The 21,095-nt window shown below is 32.0% G+C and overlaps 1 protein-coding gene across 6 annotated transcripts in view; it reads right to left on the bottom strand.

Annotated features, from left to right (window-relative positions):
• Positions 1–871: 871 nt before the first annotated feature.
• Positions 872–21,095, bottom strand: part of LRRIQ1 (leucine rich repeats and IQ motif containing 1) — a 99,134-nt gene continuing 78,910 nt past the window's right edge. For 4 of the 6 annotated variants that reach the window (XM_090139408.1, XM_090139418.1, XM_090139410.1 and 1 more), the window contains 4 exons: positions 20,939–21,071; positions 19,394–19,454; positions 14,812–14,929; positions 872–1,630 (listed from right to left, as the gene is read on the bottom strand). In XM_090139408.1, the coding sequence (XP_089995534.1) occupies positions 1,491–1,630; positions 14,812–14,929; positions 19,394–19,454; positions 20,939–21,071 (452 nt within the window). In that variant the 3' untranslated portion in view covers positions 872–1,490. Of the gene's footprint in view, positions 1,631–14,811; positions 16,080–19,393; positions 19,455–20,938; positions 21,072–21,095 lie in introns of those variants that run through there. The other 2 variants (XM_090139421.1, XR_016466171.1) reach the window with 2 other exon arrangements.

The raw sequence follows: 21,095 nt of genomic DNA, 5'->3' as shown, positions 1-21,095 counted from the left end.
GCCTGGACACCTACTTGTGTGACCTGGTGTAGGGAACCTGCTTTGGCAGGAAAGTTGGACTCAATGATCTCTGGAGGTCCCTTCGAAACCCCTACAATTCTGTGATTCTGTGACCAGCGATCCAGCCTACTCAGATCTTCCTGCAGGACCTTCCTTCCCCCATACAGATCAATACTTCCTGCCAACCATATGAGCATTCACAAAAATGGAGATAACTACTTTCAATCCACAGTCACATATGCATGTTAGCATATAAAAGCACCTCCCAAAATAATGCCATATGAAATTTAAGTACATTTTAAAAACAGATACAATATATGATTTTATCTTCTTTACTGACTGAATTTTCAAGCCCCATTACCCTCTCCACCTCTCTCACTCTGTAAGGGATTGAGGCTTTACAATACTGGAGAAAAACAGATGAAGAAATCCAAAAGCAGACTCCTCTAGATCCAATTAGCAATTTCAACCCCCAGAGTGGAAAACATTAAAATAATTTTAGGCTTTGAAACCGAAGAACCTCTTCTGCCTAGTTTGACAATGAGAAAAAAATTCAGGAGAAGTAATGAGTTACATATCCGCTTCAGGGTTTCTACTTTGCAGTAGTATGAATAGTTTAAATATAATATATTTTGTTTCTTTCTATAGATATCAGGCTTTTTTTACATGGGTTTGAAGGAATCTGGCTGCATGAAAAAACAGAGTTGGGTTAACAGCATATTGTAGATGTAGTAGTACACTAGACCAGCACAAAACAAGAGGTTAGTAAATGTACTTATTTATTTACATATTTATTTAATAATCTAGGAAATTTAGAATGTTAGAAATGTTAGAAATATTTTAAATTATGAAATTTTAATAGGTTGCTTTATCATATTATTACAATATGCTAGGGTAAAACTCAAGAGCATTTCTCATAATGCTGTATAAAAGAAAAAAAAAGATACATTCTCACTATTTGCACATTTCTAATATGCTGTGAATTTTTGCTGCTTTGGTAAAACATTTTCAACAGACATTTTAAAGAATGACGTTGGTTGTTACAGTCTAAAACATGGTTTATAAGCATGTACTTTATTTGTGAGAAAATGAGAATTTACAGTTTTTATATATGGCATGTATCATATGGGCATGAAATATTGATACATCTCCACATCCTGACCAGTTTTTGTAAGCAAGCCTTAACTTACTTGTTGAACAACAATTCTTCTTGAGCTAATTGATTCTGCACCCTACACCACATAAACATACAAGCAATTGAAATGACAAACTAAGATAATCTACTGACAGCTACAAAACAATTTGACCTGAAAAAAATCCAAACCACTGTAACCATGTATAATAAAATAAGTCATATTTAGTTAACTGAAACTGCTTATAAACTAAAATATAAACGTATATATATTCACAGTCTTAAAAGAAAACAGTTCTCCATATGTTTTGGGAACCAAAAATTTGATTGAATCATTTAGTTAAATAATCTTCAATATTCAGCTAATATTTTTAACCTTTTGCCTCTTTTTGCCTGTTCCCCATCCTCCACTGAACTGCAATGGATGGTCTCGAAATGATATCCGTTCTCTACAGGATGGACCCAAATGTGATCTTTCTGGAGAAGATATATTCTTTCCTAAGAAACAAACAGATACATGAAATTAAAACAAACAAGCAAATAAACATAAATTTCACTGTATCATGTTGTTTTTAGTACAATAAAATATATCCATATGTCCAATTTGATAGCACGCTTTTTATAATTATGTATTCTTTCCTGAATTAAAAGTCATACAGGTATTTTTCACAAGGCAGTAGTTTTTGAAAAACAAACAAGCAAACTCAAAGACCTTATGAAAGCAAACAGAAAAATTACTACACAAATTACCATATTTTTAGTGGGCTTGTTTACTCTCTCTATAAATGTAGTAAATTCATTTTTTTCTTTGGATATACTCAAGTATAAGTCTATTTGTAAAAGGATTTAAGTGCTAGAGTCATGCCTTTGCAGTATTCCTCATTTCCTTATCTTTAGATCCTTTTAACACCTCAAATAGTAGCAGATATCTCTAGTGCGGAAAGGCTTTTATTAAAAAACAAAGTAGCTGTTTAATCAAGCCGTATACATTCTATTAATTCTTTTGACCATAATACTTTAACTGAAAACTGAGATCTTCGAATTAGTAAATTAGCTGCTCAATGAAACTTGAAGAAAAAAATAATACTATTAAAAATATTGTGCCTCTTGCTTAAAGATTTTTTTTTCTGTAGTTGGAAAAGTTTTCAAACAACAAAAAGATTGTACAATAAACTGCTGTTGAACATCTCTCCCCATAAAAAAAAAAGCCTAAAAAAAAAAAAAAAAAAGGAGATAGAGAAAGAAAAAAAAAAGGAAAAGGAAAATAAAAGGAAGTATCTATTACATGTTTAGACTGAAAAAATGCTCTGGGCAAGTATATGATGAAGATAGACTCTCCTATATACTCATCTTTAAGATTCTATCAATGATAAAGATAAATGAGGCATACCAGTTACTTATGTATTTTGATGAAAGAAATATTTTTATTATTTAATTCTGAAAATTGAATAAACAGAAATGTCAGAACAAACCCAACAATAATAAATTTGAAAATTAGTTTAAAAGTGATACAGTCCAATGCAGCAAAACAGGAAGTTGACCACATTCTGCTTGCCTAACCTGAATTATTTCTGGACTAACAACTTCACTTGTTTATGAACCTATCTATACTGCTAAGTATTATTTTCATGATGGACTTTAGAAATCTGTATACGTAGATTTCTTGGGTTTCCACTTAATATTGTACACAATTCTTTGGAAGTGATATATAGCCTTACCATTACTATGAAAGGTATATTATTATTCCATTAAAAAATCCCTAAAGACTTGCTGTAGTTTGCTACAAGATACTTGTGAAAAGTCCTTATGAGTTAGTAATATATGCTTTTATTGTGGCATGAAGACAGCTGTATCTGTCATAGCATGAATTATGCTTGTCTAAACTACAGGGTCAATAGTTTACAAATTATTATTTTTTAAATTTTTAATTGCAAGTGATTGATACATTGCTTAGAGGGTATTGTTGCAAAATATTTTGTAAGTATAACATAACATCTTATTAATTTTGAGTGCATATAATCTGATAAAACAACTTTCTATGTGAGAATCATAGCTCAGAATTTGTTGACCTTGTGGTCTCAGTAATAGGGCAGGATAACTTCTCAGCCTGAAGGTATTTTTTCAAAATCTCAAATACTCTCTGTTTCCTTGAATCCAGGTTTAACAAACCACAGGATATCTCAAAGTCTGGTTGTCATGGCTCTCTTTTCCTTTATGCAGCCTGAAGCGCTGGTTAGATTTCCTAAGGTCTGCTTTAGTCGTTACCTACAGTAGTGATCTAGACAGTGTTTATCAAAGCATAGACTACTCTGTATCCTTTCCACCCTTCACATGGTGGAAGGATGGAAGGCACTTTCAGCCAAATAAAATAAAATAATTATAGGGAATGATCAACTAATTTAGAATGAAAATATTCCTTGAAAATAGAATGGAAAAGTACACACCCTGCAAATTATAGAACTATGGAATCATTTAGGTTGTAAAAGACCTTTTAGATCATCAAGTTCATCCATTCACCTAACAATACAAGTCTACTGCTAAATTATTTCCATAGGCACCACATCTACGTGGAGAGTGGAACTCAATCACAGGAAGTATGTTTCAGTGCCTAACCACCTCTTCTGAGAAGACATTCTTCCTGAGATTTGATCTAAGCTTCCCCTTGTGTAATGTGAGGCCACTGCCTTGCATTCTATCACTTGTCATCTGAGAAAAGAGACTAACAGCTTCCTCACTGCAAGCTCCTTTCAGTAGTTAATGAAAGCAATGAAGTCTCCCCTCAGCATCCTTTTCTACAGATTAAACAGCCCCAGTTCCCTCATTTGCTCCCTTTCTATGTTCCACCTTCCCATCTTTGAAGTGGATATAGTCATGCTTCTCTTCTGAGAATGTATTTGTGATATGAGCTCAATAATATTAAGAGATGGGTATTATTATCAGCATTGCTGTTCTAGTTGTTGGTCTAGCTGGAGTGATGAAAAACAGAACTGGCATGGGGAATGAACAAACAGTACCCTACAGAAGAATTCTCAGAAATATGAGTGAGACTGATACAGAAGCATAACAGTTTGCTTACTCCTATTCATGTTATAATTAATTCTCAGACATTATATTCACAGAATTGCTAGTGACTTAGATATTAATTATGATTGAAAGTTGTAGGCAAAGAAACAGTTCATTTATGTTGAAGGTATTAGCCAACTCTGAGAAAGAATTTTCTTGCATTTCCTTCTCATAGAGTTTAATGGAAGAAGGAACATTGAAAATATACAAATGGAATGCACTGCAAATATAGGACTAAAATGATGTACATGTACACGTACCCCTAAGGTTACATGCTTATTTTTAATTCATGTCCTTTGCAGTTTCATCAAGAATTCAGGCAGGGACACTTTTGTGACAAACCTTTGAGGAATACCTGTACGCAAATTTAAAGCAAGCACCTAAGTAGAGTCCTGTGAGAAATAAAAACATCTTGTTTAAATTAAAATTAACTTAGCTCAATTACTGTCAATGTTGACAAAAGGTCTTCTAATTCTACATTTTTAAAGCAGGCAATTTTTTCCTTCAGAAATATTTGATAAAAACTAGTTCACATCAGAAGGCTAGAAATTTGTCTAGATTGAGAGAATGAAGGAAAGAGACACCGACACCATTGACACCATTTTGAATTAAGAGATTTCATCTACAAGTGATTCTCACAAATATAGCTGAATTTATTTATTTATTTATTTATTTAGTAACATGTTTTAAGAAATCATATTTAAATTAATAATAGATAACTGAAATCTTTCATATTTTTTAATGTGTTTATATTTGTTGTGTTTATTTATACTTCTTGGGCTTTTTGATTTATCTCCTTGGAGATAAATGTGTTTATACCTGCTCAGGGGAAGTTTTCCCCTGATTTTATTGATTTATGAGATTTTTTTTTTTAATTTAAGAAAAGGTGAGAAAATAACAAAAAGTGGGGAGGATGCTTGGTTCAGTGTATGGAAGAATAAAGAAAGGATTCACTAAAAAACTATTGCAAATGAAAACATTTTGTTGTTCCACACATATGTCTAAAATGCTGCAAGGTCAGATATTCAGGCATAATTAAAATATCTAAAAATGGTGAGATACTTTACATGCTTTTTCAGAATGTACTCTATTTGAAAGTTTTACTTTACATCTCAGTACCATTTTTTTTCTCCAGGGAGCTTTTAACTTTGTCCTGTAGAGTTACTAAAAGCAATACAATGGACAGTTTTTACAGAAAAGTTATATTTACAATACCTCAGTTTTTCCCTAGTCTACAATGTGTGTCTTGCAAACAAGCACTTCAGGTGTTAGCATAAATGAGTGAATAAAATGAGTATTATCAGAAATTTTTGATTGGAAAAATAAAATGTACAGTTTGATTTTTCTGTATAGCAATTTATAAGGCATAGCTTTCGAGTGTGCACAGGTATGCACACCCAGGTTTCTGGCTTATGAATAATTTTAATCATGACAATAATATTTTTTTCCATGTTATCTTCCACGAGTGTATTTGTAAGAGGACTAAATAAAAGGCAACAGAAAGTTTCACATCCTTTCAAGCCCATAAATGTCTTTACTAAATAGAAACTAGAAGTAATATATTCGTTTTAGTCTGTAAAATATCAGTACTTTTGACATCCATAGTAATAATAATTATTATCAATATAATAATATAATAACAACAATGGCAGCAATACTTAACGTTTAGGGTTACTAGAGTTAAATAGGACCAGATAAGTGTATTAAGTGTAATTTAACATGATATATAGTTATTCTAATACCCCCTCATATGGGAACAAAATCATAGCCAAAAAAGCAATTTAATTTCTCCTATGCCAAAGTGGGCTTCAGGAGATTAAGGCTGTAACAGTAATGTACTATACTTTCAATTAATTGTAACTTTCAACTGTAGGAGTCTCCACTATATCCTGAGATACATTCAGATGCCTGTATATATCAAATAACCATTTCCTTTGACTACGTGCTGAAAGCTTGTCATGGGCCTGGTTAACATGCTTCTATTTCTAAGCAGTCACTTTTCTGTTGTTTAATCTGTTTTCTGCTATTGATTTGTTCTGGTCTTTTTTGGTTAAAGCCTGGGTCTTTTAACAAATGTCAAGGTTTACATATCCTCTGTTTTGATAAGTAATGCAATATGTAAAATGCTTTGAATAAAATACTTGGTGTTCAAGAAGAAAAGCTTGGTTAAACAGGTTATGATAGAAATTTTATGATGCATAGTAGACGTCATAGGATATTTATCGATCCACCTAACATTGTGTGTCTGGAGAGATAATTTCAAAGTCCTTACCATATTGTATTACTTAAGAGCAAATACAGCATAAGAATGCATGGAAGAAAAATTCAACATCTTAATGAAAGTGACCAGAACGAATCTTTAGCAGCAAAGCATTTACATCAATTTGAGCTCTGGAAAGAAGTTAGGTTCAGCAGGTCTATGACAAAGGTGAATGCTAAAATCTCAGATGAGTTGCTTTTTTAATATTGTTATTTATGGCTATATTGAAGTCAGATCACAAAATATTAGTTCCCCCTTTTATTTATTTTCTTTAGTTGACTTATTAACCTTAAAACAAAAATAAGCATGTATTTATTGCATTTTAAATTTACATAATGTATTTATATTTCAGACTTATATTTGAATAGTATCAAGAAGACTCAAGAGCATCTTACATGAAATCCCACATAATATGTAAAGATGTATGGCCCTTCTCTGTGGAGATTTGAATATAAAATGTAATCATTTTTGGATGAGGGTTTGGGGGGAAGGAGAGAGGTGAAAAGTATTAATTTTGTTTCTAGGTGTCTCTGACTTCAAGTTTGTAGGACTGGAGACTAATCTTAGTATTTTATAGAAATAATGAATTTAAACAGTTTTTTGTTAAATCATACATTGATGCTATTCTAATCAGATCATACTGGAAATTACATACTTGAATAATCTAAACTCTCAATGTGAAACTCACACACATAAAGGAATTCCTACAGAAACTATTTACAAAAATATTGACATAAGTTACAAATATTTATTAATCATTTTCTACACATGAAAACAAAATAACACAAAAACTATAAGAACCTAAACATATTCCTGCAAAATACAACATAATCCTAACTACACAGGTTGCTCCAGAATTAATGTCTCCTGTTTATTTCCATGGAAATCACAACAGATACAGAGCTCACTAACACTACTTGATAGAGTAAATTACAGCTATAAAATTCTATTTTTCAACACAGTCACCACCACCAGCTATGCATCTTTCCCAGCAATGACAAAGAGCCTACATGCTGTACTTGCAACAATCTGCACCACTGGAGGTGACCTATTGTCTCTGTCAGCACTGCTGAAATGAAAACCAACATCCCACTGCACTCAGATCCACTGTTTGGTCTCCATAAACATTCAGCAAGTGTCGATGAACATCAGTGGGTGCCATTTCTTCCACCAGGAGCATTTCAGTGACACACCTTTGATTTCAATGACATGCCTTTGCTCCGTAAGCATTTCCATGTCAGATGCCATTTTGACAGACCCTGCTGCTGTCATCTGTCACACAGCATCAAAATGTAATGGAATTTTGATGAAGATTCAACCTTTACTGCTATCCACCAACATCTGCCTCTGATGTCATGGGCCAAGATAATAAAATAGGAGGCACTAGTTTCAGAGTGGCCTTCACATAAACAGGACTTCTAGCATCACTGGCTATTAAAGTTCAATAACTCCTTTCTACTCCAGTTCCTTACCTATTTCCAAAGTTTGGTAATTTAGGACAAAAACTGCAGATTGAGTAACTGCCTTTGGCTGAAGTTTTCTGAAAGGCTGGTCACTTCTAAGCAAAAAACGTGAGATATTTATGTTGTCCTCTGTAGAAATGAGTTGAAATCTGCCAACTTGCAGATCTTTGCTTTTAGAATCTGTCCAAATTTGATCAAGTATATACAAATTAAAGTTTCTCTGCAATTGGAGGGAATGTTCTTGATTTTTTTTGGCTATCTTCCCTAAAACATCAGTCAACAAGGAAATATGCTTTACTGTGATGTTACATGGAGCTAATCAAGACTATTCCTAAAAATAGTGTTGAAAGTCATGTTAGGTCAGGGAACTAAACAGCCTGCTTGTTATATGCCCTCTATTATATGCTCTCAGATTCTAGCTACAGTAACTGCAAAGATGAGGATAAGAAGCTCTTATAGGAAAAAAAAAATGGAAGAATGAGCAGAGAGTTGGGGTAAAAATCTGAGAAAGAAATGAAATAAAGGCTAGAAGTGCGCTGAAACAATTCCCTGATATAGGTGGCAGAAGACACAGACTGACCTTGGGAGAAGAGAGAAACTGTGGGGAAGAAAGGCACTGTGAACTGGCAAGGGCAGATTAAGAAAGAATGAAGAAGGCACTACAGGCACTAAATTGGCCCTAACTCCCTTAAATTATCCAGAGTAGTGGATATATATAGGTAGTGATAATAAAAGATGTTGAGAATAAGTAGATTAAGAGTCTGCTATTTAGTGCCTAAATAGTACACTAAGACACGGCAAATAAACTTGGAGATTTAAAGTAGGAGATACTAAATTTTAGGAATATTAGCTAGCTAGGTAGTATAGAGATTAGAGAGAGGGGAAAGCAAGTAATCAGACAAGGATCTGTGGAAACAGACTTAATTCACTGATGGAAAAGAAAGCTAAGAACGGATCGGAGAGAAAGCTTATGCTAGAACAAGGCAGAAATAAGAACTGATCATATTTGAAGGAGTTACAGTTAGAGAGCAAAGGTAAAGTTAGCAATGAAAAAGAGAATAAGGAAAGAAAATAAAGATTGCATTGGGGAAAAAAAAATGCTGCCATCTACTGCAACAACCTTATAGAACTGTACGTCTTCCTGTGCACTGATTTGCGAAATATTTTTGAAGCTATATGTCAAATCTTTCACATCAAAGAGAACCTAAAACTGCTACTATTTACTCTTACATGGCAGAAATCCTTGCGGTAGGACTAATAGTCCCAAGATTTCAAGTGAGTATCTAAACTACATGGATGTCAGTGTCACTGTATGGATTTTATCTCTTTTTTAATTTCCATTATACTGAAACTATGTTCAAAACAATAAGCAACAAAACCTAGTAAATTTTAACTACTTCAGAACTGTGCAACTCTTTTTCATCCATTTTATTTATTCATTGTCTGAGCAGAAAAATATTCAGAATACTGAATTGTCTCATCATCTTGTACTGGACAAAATGCATGTCCTAACATTTATGTGATCATACTACCAGATGTGGCTTACAGAAGAGATGGCTTTATTCCTAATATAGTTGTGGTTTTGGTAGACTGAGTGCAGAATTTTACTGTGGAAAAGTAATAAGTACTATAAATATCTTCATATGTTTACAGCATTTCTACGTATTTCTAAGGAGAAAGCAAAAACTTCACTATTATCTTCAAGGAATTGTACTAAATAGGTAAATGGCAAAAAAATTGAAAGGACTGCTAAATAAGTATCTCTATATTTGATCCCATGATTTGAAAACGTTTCTTAGTTTCTGTAACTTCTATGACAAACTTCTAATTTGCAATGGAGACTAAGAACAAAACAAAACAGACAAACAAAAAAAGACATCTCACAACCTTCTTGAATAAAGGAATAAAGAGAAAATTTAAAAATGACATGTTTTCTGCAGACAAAGAGTTTACAAATCCTAAATGAAAGACAGTATTTATGGAACTGGGATATACAGACAATACTAATAGGAGAGGAGTAGAAAAGCAGAATTTTTTTAAGAAGTAAAGCTGCATCATGCACAGCTTACGACAAAGGTGAACATTTTCTCAGGGATTCTGGTTCATCAAAAGAAAGGAAGGCAATAAAAAAAATCAGGGGTTCTTTCAAAAGGAAGAATAATAATTGGAATATGTAAAAAGGAATGTCAAATAAAAAATACTGCAGAAGTTTGTCAGTTTTTGTTTTCCATTCAGTTGAAAGAACAGTAAGTACATTATTAATAAATTTCATTAATTTAATTTAATTTTGCAGACTAAGAAAGTGGTAGAGTTAGAATTTATCTAAGAAATGATAAACGTTTTGCAGTGGACACTATATTTAAAGTCTATCTTTAGCATAGGGGTGATTAAGGAATGAAAAAAATGGGCCCCAAATTTTGTTTCTTCTTCTCTTTCTGGTTTTGTTTTGTTTCCTGAAAAACATTGTTTTACTGAAATCAGAAAGACAAAAATTCAGGGGAGAGAAGAATTAAGAATACCAGGTAGTATTTTAAATAACAATTAGAAGCCCCCACCACGTTCTGCTTACAAATTCTAGTTATTTCGTAAATTCCAGGCAAAAGATTGAATCTCACAAGATAAGATGGAAAAGAAAATTAAGACTATTTTAGAGCAAAGAAAATAATGAGGTGGACAATGCAGATATATAGGAGAGTAAATGTGCAACACTGGTTGCATAGACGTAGAATGGACTGATAGAATAGAACTGATGATTGTCAAAACCCACTCAAGAACTGTTTATTAGTATAAAAATTACTATCTAGCTAGTTATCAAAAAATAATTACTTAATTTCTATGTCTATCTTATAACTTAGTGTCAACTACATTACCAGTGTTCAGGAAAGTACTCACAAACAGATTTTATAACCACAAATTCATGACAATATTCATGGAGTTAAGAAAACTACTGACAAGTGTAGGGCTAAGATTCGATTCTTACATAACTGTGTAAGCTACTAATCATTACAGCTCATGTGTATGTATTACAGAGAAGGTACCCATCAGGAAAGTCTTTCTTTTCTGCTTTTCTTCTTGCTTTTACAAAAGCAAGGTGAGTTTATGTAAAATTGAAACGTAGAAAATGAAGTCATCAAAAGGTCATTTTAACATACTGCCTTTTGTAACTCACTGGCACAAGGTATCATGGAGATCAAGATCAGTGGAGAGACAAGTATGGACAAAAAATAACAAACAAAAGAAATCAAAACAAAACAATCTCCCCTAAAATCTCAAGAAACAGAAAAAAAAAAAAAATCCATTATCAGTGAGCAGAAAGAAAGAAATAACTATAATTTCTAGAACTAAGGACCATGCAGGGTCCTCAAATAGATAGATAACTAATTAGCCTCACTGGACACTTTCTACTCTTTCTTGAGTTTATCTTTCTACTCTTCCTTTATTTATTTGTTTGTTTGTTTGTTTGTTTACCTTTTTCCCCATTCTTTTTAATAATATAAATTTAACACATAAAAGTGGATTTTTCCTTTGAAGATATTGCACAGAAGCACATGCTATACATAGATGCTTTTCTTGAACTGGGATACATAATGTCCACAGAATTATTTAACTCTTCAATTATTTCTGTGTTAAGGAAGAGAATAAAGATAGTTTAGAATTAATTTATTCCATCCAATTCTTTCAGAAACACCTATTAATTTTGGATGTAACAATGTTAAAATTCCTTTCCGGATTTAACTTTAGAAATGATGTGAACTCACCCCCAAATAAGTCTGCAAAAAGTACGTTGAAGTTGAGTAGTTTTCCAGAAACTCCAAATTAAAACATGCAAGTAATGCATGTTGTATCTTTATAAAAACATGATCAGTCATGTTGTATTATATAAAATGCATTTTTTTTTTCAGTACTGCACATATTTGAGGTTCTTTTTTATTTGAGTAAATGTAAGTCAAAATAACTTCTCATTTTTAGATGTCCCTTTAGAGCCTGAAGGATCTGAAAAATTTATTGATGCAGTTACTGAATTAATTTATATTAATTAAATTATATTTATGAAACATACATAATATCCCTCCCTAACATGTCTGATATACACGAACATCTCTGCCATATGGCATTTACTTCTGAGGACATCCTATCAATAATTAAAAAGAACTCTGAATACCAACAAGCATTATGGTTGTTGTAAGATAAATTTAGGACCATTTTATTGATTATGACTTGCCAGATCTCTGAGGTCAAATTATCCTGAAAAAGAAAACTGTGTGAAGACTTGATTTAACAATTAATTCAAATGCAAGAACCTCCATGGACACAGGATTTTTAAAAATCTCTTTGGCAATATTAATTCAGTGCTAGTTGAAAAGGAATACATTTAATAAACCACTAGAATACTTTCCAGGCTTCTTAATTACATATTTCAGAATGACAAATTAAGATGATTGAGAATACACAAGAAAATATGTTATAATGAATATGTTTCTCATATAAAAAAGATTGGCAAACATCTAGTGTTTTCATATGAAGGTTACTACAGAGCTAATAATTAATTGTAAGTTACTGAAGAGCAACAGTCTTTTGCAAATTGAACTAATATAATAAATGTTTATTCACGGCAGATGAATTGTATAAAGATAGAAGTATTGTCTGGTTTAATAAATAGTATGCATTTCAATGTAATGTATCATCACTGTTTAGTTTTCTCAAATCCATGATGACAAAAATTATAGATGCAGAAACATAAATAGAAAAAATTAAGACCTGGGCTGTTTTTTCCTTAATTCCTTGACTATGGAAAGGAGAATGAATATGGGAAAGAGAATGAACATGCTAAAGTATCTGTGTTTTTTGTGAAAATATAAATATATTACCAGACACAGTAAACCGTTTCTCTCCCTCTCACACTTTTGACTCTGCCAGTTGGATTGTTTTTCCCTGCTCCTCTACCAGTCTCTTCAAAAGGAATAGCATTTTTTTCTTTACCAAAGTTCCTGACTTCTACATGGCAGTTCTGTGTTGATTCTTACTTTTTTTTTCTAGATGGCAATATAGCGTAGGTTACAATCTAGACAGCAGTTATACATTAATATGAATATAGAGCATAATACTTAATTATTCCCGAAAAGTGAGCATTCTATTCTGAACATATGAATGAAAATTATGATAATTTTACCACTGACATTTGCAGCACAGCCAATAAATTCAGGGTTATAGTAGTGAGGAATCTCATCTAATTTAAATGGTGGTGCTTCACCAGCAGCCAATGTAAGAAACAGGAAAATTCAGAATGCAATTAGAACTTTTTGAATATGGCAGACAGACAAAGAACTTTTTTCTTTCTCAATGGCTGCACTTAATCGAGCCTAGGATGCTAATTTAAATCAAATCCAATTTTAGGAATGTAAATCTAGGAAATAAGCACAGACAAATTGTACTCTTATTTTTTGCCTTTGGTGCATTAATACAATGTAAATAGATCTTTAATCCAAATCCTTTTCAAAAAAATAGACAGAAAATATTTCACATGCTTTTCTTGAATTTTCTTTTAATTTTCCTTTAAAGTGAAAAGTCAGCTTAAATTAATAATAATAATAATAATAATAATTAGAAAATTGACAATTATATACAATTTATGAAGCAATCTAATTTATACTTATGACAAAACTTATCAAGGAACTTCATTATTTAGATAGTTTTAGAAATGTCAATAATTTTGCTACAGTTATTTAATATTGCTTATATTTTCTACAACATTTTTGTGGCTTTTAAGTTTTATTTATTTTGAAATGTCACATTGTACACAAATGATAAAACATAGTATTTCACATTAGAAATTTTCTTCTGCTGCATTATACAAAATAAAACATGAATCTGAAAATTCTAGCATTTTACAATTTTTTTTTAACTTTCAAATTCAGATTCTTCTGGTAATTTGTACAATATTGAAGATTGATTAAAAAATACAGGGATTCTCTGTCAATGATCTACAGTAAGTTCTGTAGGATGTATATATTACAGCACAGTTGGTAATCAACACGAAAGAAATCTGTGGCTTGATTATGATCAGTGTTATGATGAAGCTGTATTTTCCATTTTGGAAGAAAAAGAAAAAGAAAAGAAAAAGAAAAAGAAAAAGAAAAAGAAAAAGAAAAAGAAAAAGAAAAAGAAAAAGAAAAAGAAAAAGAAAAAGAAAAAGAAAAAGAAAAAGAAAAAGAAAAAGAAAAAGAAAAAGAAAAAGAAAAAGAAAAAGAAAAAGAAAAAGAAAAGAAAAAGAAAAAGAAAAAGAAAAAGAAAAAGAAAAAGAAAAGAAAAAGAAAAAGAAAAAGAAAAAGAAAAAGAAAAAGAAAAAGAAAAAGAAAAAGAAAAAGAAAAAGAAAAAAAAGAAAAAGAAAAAGAAAAAGAAAAAGAAAAAGAAAAAGAAAAAGAAAAAGAAAAAGAAAAAGAAAAAAAGAAAGAGAAAGAAAGAGAAAGAAAGAAACAAAGAAACAAAGAAAGAAAGAAACAAAGAAAGAAAGACAAAGAAAGAAAGAAAGAAAGAAAGAAAGAAAGAAAGAAAGAAAGAAAGAAAGAAAGAAAGAAAAGGAAAATATAGAAAAATATTACTTTTAGGATAAAATATTTTTCTGCTCTGTAATATAAATAAAAAATAACAACTTGGTCATCAGTAGACCTAGCATACGTCACAGGTGACTGTGGGTTAAAATTACAAGAAAGGCCATTGATACTAATGATGCAGCTTTTAAACAGAACTGTAGAAAATATATGAGAATATTTCAGGTAAGAAAGTAACAGAAAGATAATTACCATGCAATATTAATGTTTCTAAGCATGCTCAGTTCCCCCAAAGCCTTTTAAAGTGATATTTAAAACTGATAATGAAAAAATCTATAACTTACTTGAAGATCTTGAGTGCCTGTGTGGCTGCTTGTTTTTTTCTCTCTTCACAGTCAAAGCACTTCCACTGGCCAGAGAAACAAGGTCTAACTCTGTGTCTTCTCTGCTTACAGGGCTTGCCTGGAAGCAGTGGGAGAGAATGTACACAATCATGAAATAAAATGTAACATTTTCTGAATGCAGCTCACATTACCCCAAATAAACAAACAGGGTCTGTCAAACAACCTTCTTCAAAATGATACCACAATCCTTTATTGTTGCCTAGGCTGAACAAATGCACTATGTCAAAGCATTTTTGTAAATAGGAGCCGATTTTAAAATTGTGGTTTTGATCTGAGTCAGTGCGGCAACGAAAGAAAACATTTTAGTACAGTAATTTTGAAGAAAATCAATCTTGCAGATGGCTGATGAAACCTTAAACAGCTTAAGATCATTTACTGACCAGTCTATAATTTAAGTTATAGCTGAATGTCAGGGATGTCATATTGGATTATTTTCTGCAATATTTATGTTTTATCCAGGACATGTATCACTTCAGTCAATCAAAGACCCAGTAAGTAATCTAATCTTGTAGTTTTTTGCTAAGAAATCATATCCATCAGTCAGCATTTAAATCATACTTTAGGTAACAGTGTTTTATTAATTATCAACTTCTACTTTTTGAAATGAGGCATGTTACTTGCACCTCAGTATGGCAAAATAGAAATGAAAATAATCTTTCAGCTTAGTCAGAGGTCCTTGTTATGGCAACACGTAGGATAAAGGTTAAAAATACTGACCTGAAAGATAACACACACTGAAAATGGTAGATAGTAACGTTTTTTTCCCTAGAAATTAATTCATATTTATTCAACAATAAGGATCTTTCCTTGAAATAAAAAGCTATTCAACGTCAAAAGCAGTTAGCTAACAATACTAGTAACCAGATATTGAGGGCCAGCAGCACTGACATGGAAAAGACATTGGAGAAGAGTGAGCTACAAAATTCCCAGTGCAGAACTAGTTGGCTGGAATTACTGACCATAGGGTACATTTAAATTTTCTAGTTTCTAGCACTTCAGAAGTGGAGCCCAGGATGCAAATTAAGTCCTTCTCTATCTAGGCTGAAAAGATCCAATTCCTTTCAGAATCCTTTCGGAAAGAAAGTGCTGGTGGTAATGTTACCAAAGTTTTGCACAATACACTAGTATCTTCCAGACTGCTGGATCAGGCCTTGAGAGATTGAGTCTCAGTTTCTTCCTGAGGTGGTTGAGTCCTGCAGATCCTTGCTCTGAGGAAAAAATGCCATGACTGTAAACGTAGGTTATTCTGGAGGAGACAATCTCCAGACTTCCTGTTCAAACCAGCTCACTGTACCAAAAGAAGCATTTCTCCAATGCAGACAAACTTTGTAGTCCAGTCTAACTCAGTCGAAATAGAGACCTGTTTTATTTCTTTGTCTTTATCCAGGCACTGTTTAATGTAAAATTCATTAAAAAACTTCATGTAATTTTCAAACCAGCAACTCCAAAGATACAGATATTTTTTTGCTCTTCCTTAGTGACTGCATACCCTTGATACCACAGAAAGTTTATTCCTTGCTTCCTGATGTCTGTCTGTTATATGTTTAATGATCATGACTTTACAAAGCTTTATTTTGTGCAGGTAGCAGGCTGCATTATTGTTGCTAACGTCACACTTTTATTTTCAAGAACAGTATTAAGAATCTTTCAAAAGAATCCTGGCAACTCTCTACATTTTTGGCCTTCCTACTTACAGTCCTCATAAGTTTGTAATCTCCGTGTGTTCAAAATCTTTAGAAAACTTTTACTTCCTCTTAAAATGAAATAATGCAATTAACATGATTAACATGATTTAAAACAATGCAATTGATCATTCTTATTTCCATTTAACCTGTTTCAACCCACAGCAGAAATTTTCTCATTTCCCTGTTTCCAAAAACCCCGAAGGCTGTAGTATTCTAAGCAACTAATCTTTCCATGGAATTATTATCCAGTTTATACCAACATAAAGGCTGAGGTGTCATAATCTTGTAGACAACATTATTCAGGGTTATATGCGAGATTTTAATAGGGCTGTCTCTCATGCAAAATTTATGCTACATTCTTTCAAACAAAGACAAGTGTTTTTACACAAGTACAATCAAAGTAATTTTTAAAGCTGCATTAATCTCTGAAGCAAACTTAATTTCAGGTTTGTAAAGAATCTCATTAAAAGTCCTCTGAAGATAATTAAAACCTTGCCATTTACTTCTATAGCTTAAAGCCAAAATTTAGTAGAAATTTAAGATACTGGTACACTTTTTCACAAAGTACTGTGTTGGACTTCAGACTATACTGGTCACTGCATTTAATTTTAACTTTTTCCAATTAGTTAGAAATTAATTTTTGTCAGGAGGAATATTTGCCTTTAGAACAGTTCTACACCTGAATATTTCCCTATTCCTATGTTAAATTATTTATTTATTCTTTAATCTTCTGAGATAAAAAGTACTGTTTAAATTCAAGCTATATCTTAATCATTTTGGATGTTGAACAATAGTTTAACCATGTGGGTAACTTAAATATGTAACAAAAATTACTGGAAAAGTCTATTCTACTGCAATCCAGGAAAACTGTTTAATTTAAAGTGCCTAGTATAAAGTGTAAGTCAGTATGCCTTTCTATGCACATACATGGTTGTATTATGTAAAATTATCAGTTTGAACTTTAAAAGATTGACAAAATGTACATATACTTTTAAAGCAAAATTCTACAGACATCTAAGCAAACAAACCATATAATTATTTCAATGCCTAAACAATGCTGTTTTCTATATTAGATATAGATATAGATTAGATATACATTTTAGTCCTTTTTCTATTTTTCGACCTGTTGCATTCTTCTCAACATTTCATTCACGTGGAATAGATGTATAATATGGCTCAGGATGTGACAATCCCATAACATTTCTAGTTATGTGGGTACAACACATAATATTGTTGTGGGATTGCTGTAGACTTTTGTGGACAGACATGTTTACTGCAAACAGGAAATATTCTACCTATATGTACGTATGTTTACTGATAATTATCTAATGTGCAATTTAGATAACGTTATTAGATTAAGATTTCTTCAAATTAATGACTGCTTTAGACATTACCTAGAAAATAACTATTAGTGCTACTGCAGCTAAAACTCATCACACATTATCCAGATCATGATTTAAGCCACTGAACTTTCAAAAAACCTAAGAATTGCATTTTTTCAACCTTGAATTTTATAAAAGTTTATAGAAGCATTTCTAAAACACAGCACGGCATAGGTGCTGAAATTGGACCACAGATGTTGGAAAAGGCCAAAATTGTCCCAAGTACAGAATGAGGTATGTAATCTTAGCAGCATACCACACATAATGTAACTAGTGGAAACTTTTTTTATGTAACATCTTCCATTTTACATGAGGTCTGCTCTGAAAATAATACCTCCCATTTTATTACTTTGGCCCATGATGTCAGAGTCAGATGTTGGTGGTATGGCAGTGGAGGCTGAAACTTCCCGCCAACGTTCTGTTATATTTTGCTGCCATGTGGCAGATGGCAGCAGAAGGGCAGTCTGACAGAATGGCATCTGGCATGGAGGTGTGTATGAAGCACATGGAAAACATTGCACTCATTGACATTCATTGATGCTTACTGAATGTTTATGGAGACCAAATGGTGAAGTGGTGGGTGGTGCATTTCGGCAGCAATACCAACACAGCAGCTTTGAACCAGTGGGTCACTTCTGCTTGTGTAAATTTTTAAAAATACAGTGTGCAGGCTCTTGTTTACTGCTGATGAAAATGCATAAATAATGTTGGTAAGTTGAAAAATAATGTTTTGTAACTGAGAACTTGCTCCATCAAATGATGTTATCGCATTCTTTGTATCTGCTGAAGTTTTCAAGAAAAAAAAATGTGAGGCATTACTTTTTGGAGTGACCTATGTATGTGAATATGACATAGTTCTTGTAAATTTAACACTGAATCAATTTGGAAACAGCTCTGTACTTAATAGTAAATCATATATGATATTAGACTGACTTAGATGCTTGACTTACAGAATTTAAGAACATCTAAGCTTGTCTGATTTACAAAAATACATGTTTTCAGTCAACAGTTGGTGCTGAACCATATTTATTTTTTAAAGCATTTTGAAGGTTGATTTAGAAACTTTAAATCATAGAATAAAGAATCACATAATGGCTTAGTTGGAAGGGACCTTAAAGACCCATGGGCAGAGTTGCCACCCATTAGGTCAGGCTGCTCCAGGTCCCATTCAACCTCATCTCTAACACCTTGGGGGATGGGGCATACATTACTTCTCTAGACAGTCTGTTCCAGTGTCTCACCAGAAACCAGAATTCTATGTACACATACTTGTTTCCATGTCTGAAGCTGGTCTCCATCAATGGTTAACTTGATTGTGAAACAGAGACAACATTAAAGAATCATACTCAATCAAAAAAAACCCTCCTGTTTGTTTTTATACCAAATACACATTTGAAAATGCCATCAAAGGCCTAGCTGAATTCAGCAAAATTTCACATGGAAACAAGTTCTTACCACAAGTTGTACTTGTCCACTGTTGCAGATCACATGATTCAACTCAGGCAAAAAAAAACAGCTAGGAAAAATGTAGAATGGAAATTTTAATAAATATCACCGTAATGGGTTCATTAAAATACCTATGTAGAATCTTTTCAAAGAAACATTCCAGTTCAAATCTAGCAAATTAGCAATTATGGCATTTAAAACAATTTCAAGGTTAAAATACATGTTAAAATATCAGAGAAAATAATATTATAATTAATAGTGCCTAGTATTAAAATTAAGAATTTGCTGTTTATTCGATCATAAAACACTAATTTCAAATTGTAGACATCAATAAATACAACATATGACTGCATGTACATGCACTGACATAAATGGTAACTATATTAGTTTTCATCTTCTATAAGAATAAAATAGTTTTCAGTTGCATAAATGTATCAGCTGTTCTAAACGGTTTATCAGTGATGTTCCGCTGAAGTTTTGCTACATTCAGAAAAGGTATACTAAATACCATAATATTTAAAATGACAGTACAAAGATTAGTGTATAGCGTCCACTTGCAGAGGTAAAACAATAACATTAGCAACCAACCAATCAACCAAAAACCTTTTTAACTTTCTACATCTCATTTCAAACATCATTACATGTTCTGCTCCGTGTTTTCAGGACAGCTATTTTAAACAAGTTCTTGGATTCTCACTACTATGGAATACGACTGACATTTTCTGAAGAATATCTGCTACATGTATTTCCTTGACTCTTCAACAGTTTAGAAATGTGGAATATTTTTCCATATAAAACATAATAATATGTAGTCAATTTCATTAATAATCAAATAACTTTTTAAATGAAAATTGAGTTAAAATTCTTGCCTACTTACGATCTTGTTTAGTTCTATTAGAGATGCCTGACAGTGTGTCCATTAATGACTTCACAGAGATATCAATGGTTTATATTGTATTTATATACTTACATATGTCTTAATGATAATTTAGGGGAAAAAATTAATCTTTTCTTTAACGGTATCGATATTATACATGTTTAATAACAAAAATTAAGTAGAGAGTATGTTTATAATATGTTATTAATATACAGCATAAATATGTAAAAGAAGGTTTGATGTTTGGTGACAAAATATTAATACACAGTATTTGGTTAAAAAGTGGGTGTTTTACTTCCTTAATTAAATCAGTCAAGATAGGTAATGTTACATTTGATCTAATTACATAAAAACATAATACATACCATTAAAGTTGTATGGTATATGAAGTTCTCCTTCCTATACTACTTACAATACAAAACCAACTGCACTGCTGAAGTAAACCTACAATTATAGTTTATCATAAGGTTCTGTGTATCATTTCATCATCACTGTGGAAGAAGTATCTACTCAATGACTAAAACATTCCTAAAAAGTACCAGGTTTGGAAACTAGAAACACGGTGTAGGATCTGCTAACTACATAGTTACGTTTGTTTCATTACTATTAACCCAGGTTACAGTTTACAAAATAAATTTACAATTATAAAAAATTTAATTTAAAGGCAATGATCTCACTTCTCCACATTTTTTGAACTTGCTGTTTCATAATCCGAATGCTGTGCATGAAGCCATTGGTATGTAAAGTCTTTTTTCCTTTGTAGTTTCTCATCTAAAGTAGTATCCAGCTGAGTAAATTCTTCTTTTTCACCTAGGGAGGAAAGAAGATATCCTT

The sequence above is a fragment of the Phasianus colchicus genome, chromosome 1 (genome assembly GCF_987193195.1).
Source record: "Phasianus colchicus chromosome 1, bPhaCol1.hap1.1, whole genome shotgun sequence".
NCBI lineage: Eukaryota > Metazoa > Chordata > Aves > Galliformes > Phasianidae > Phasianus > Phasianus colchicus.
This window is presented reverse-complemented; position numbering and strand designations above follow the sequence as displayed.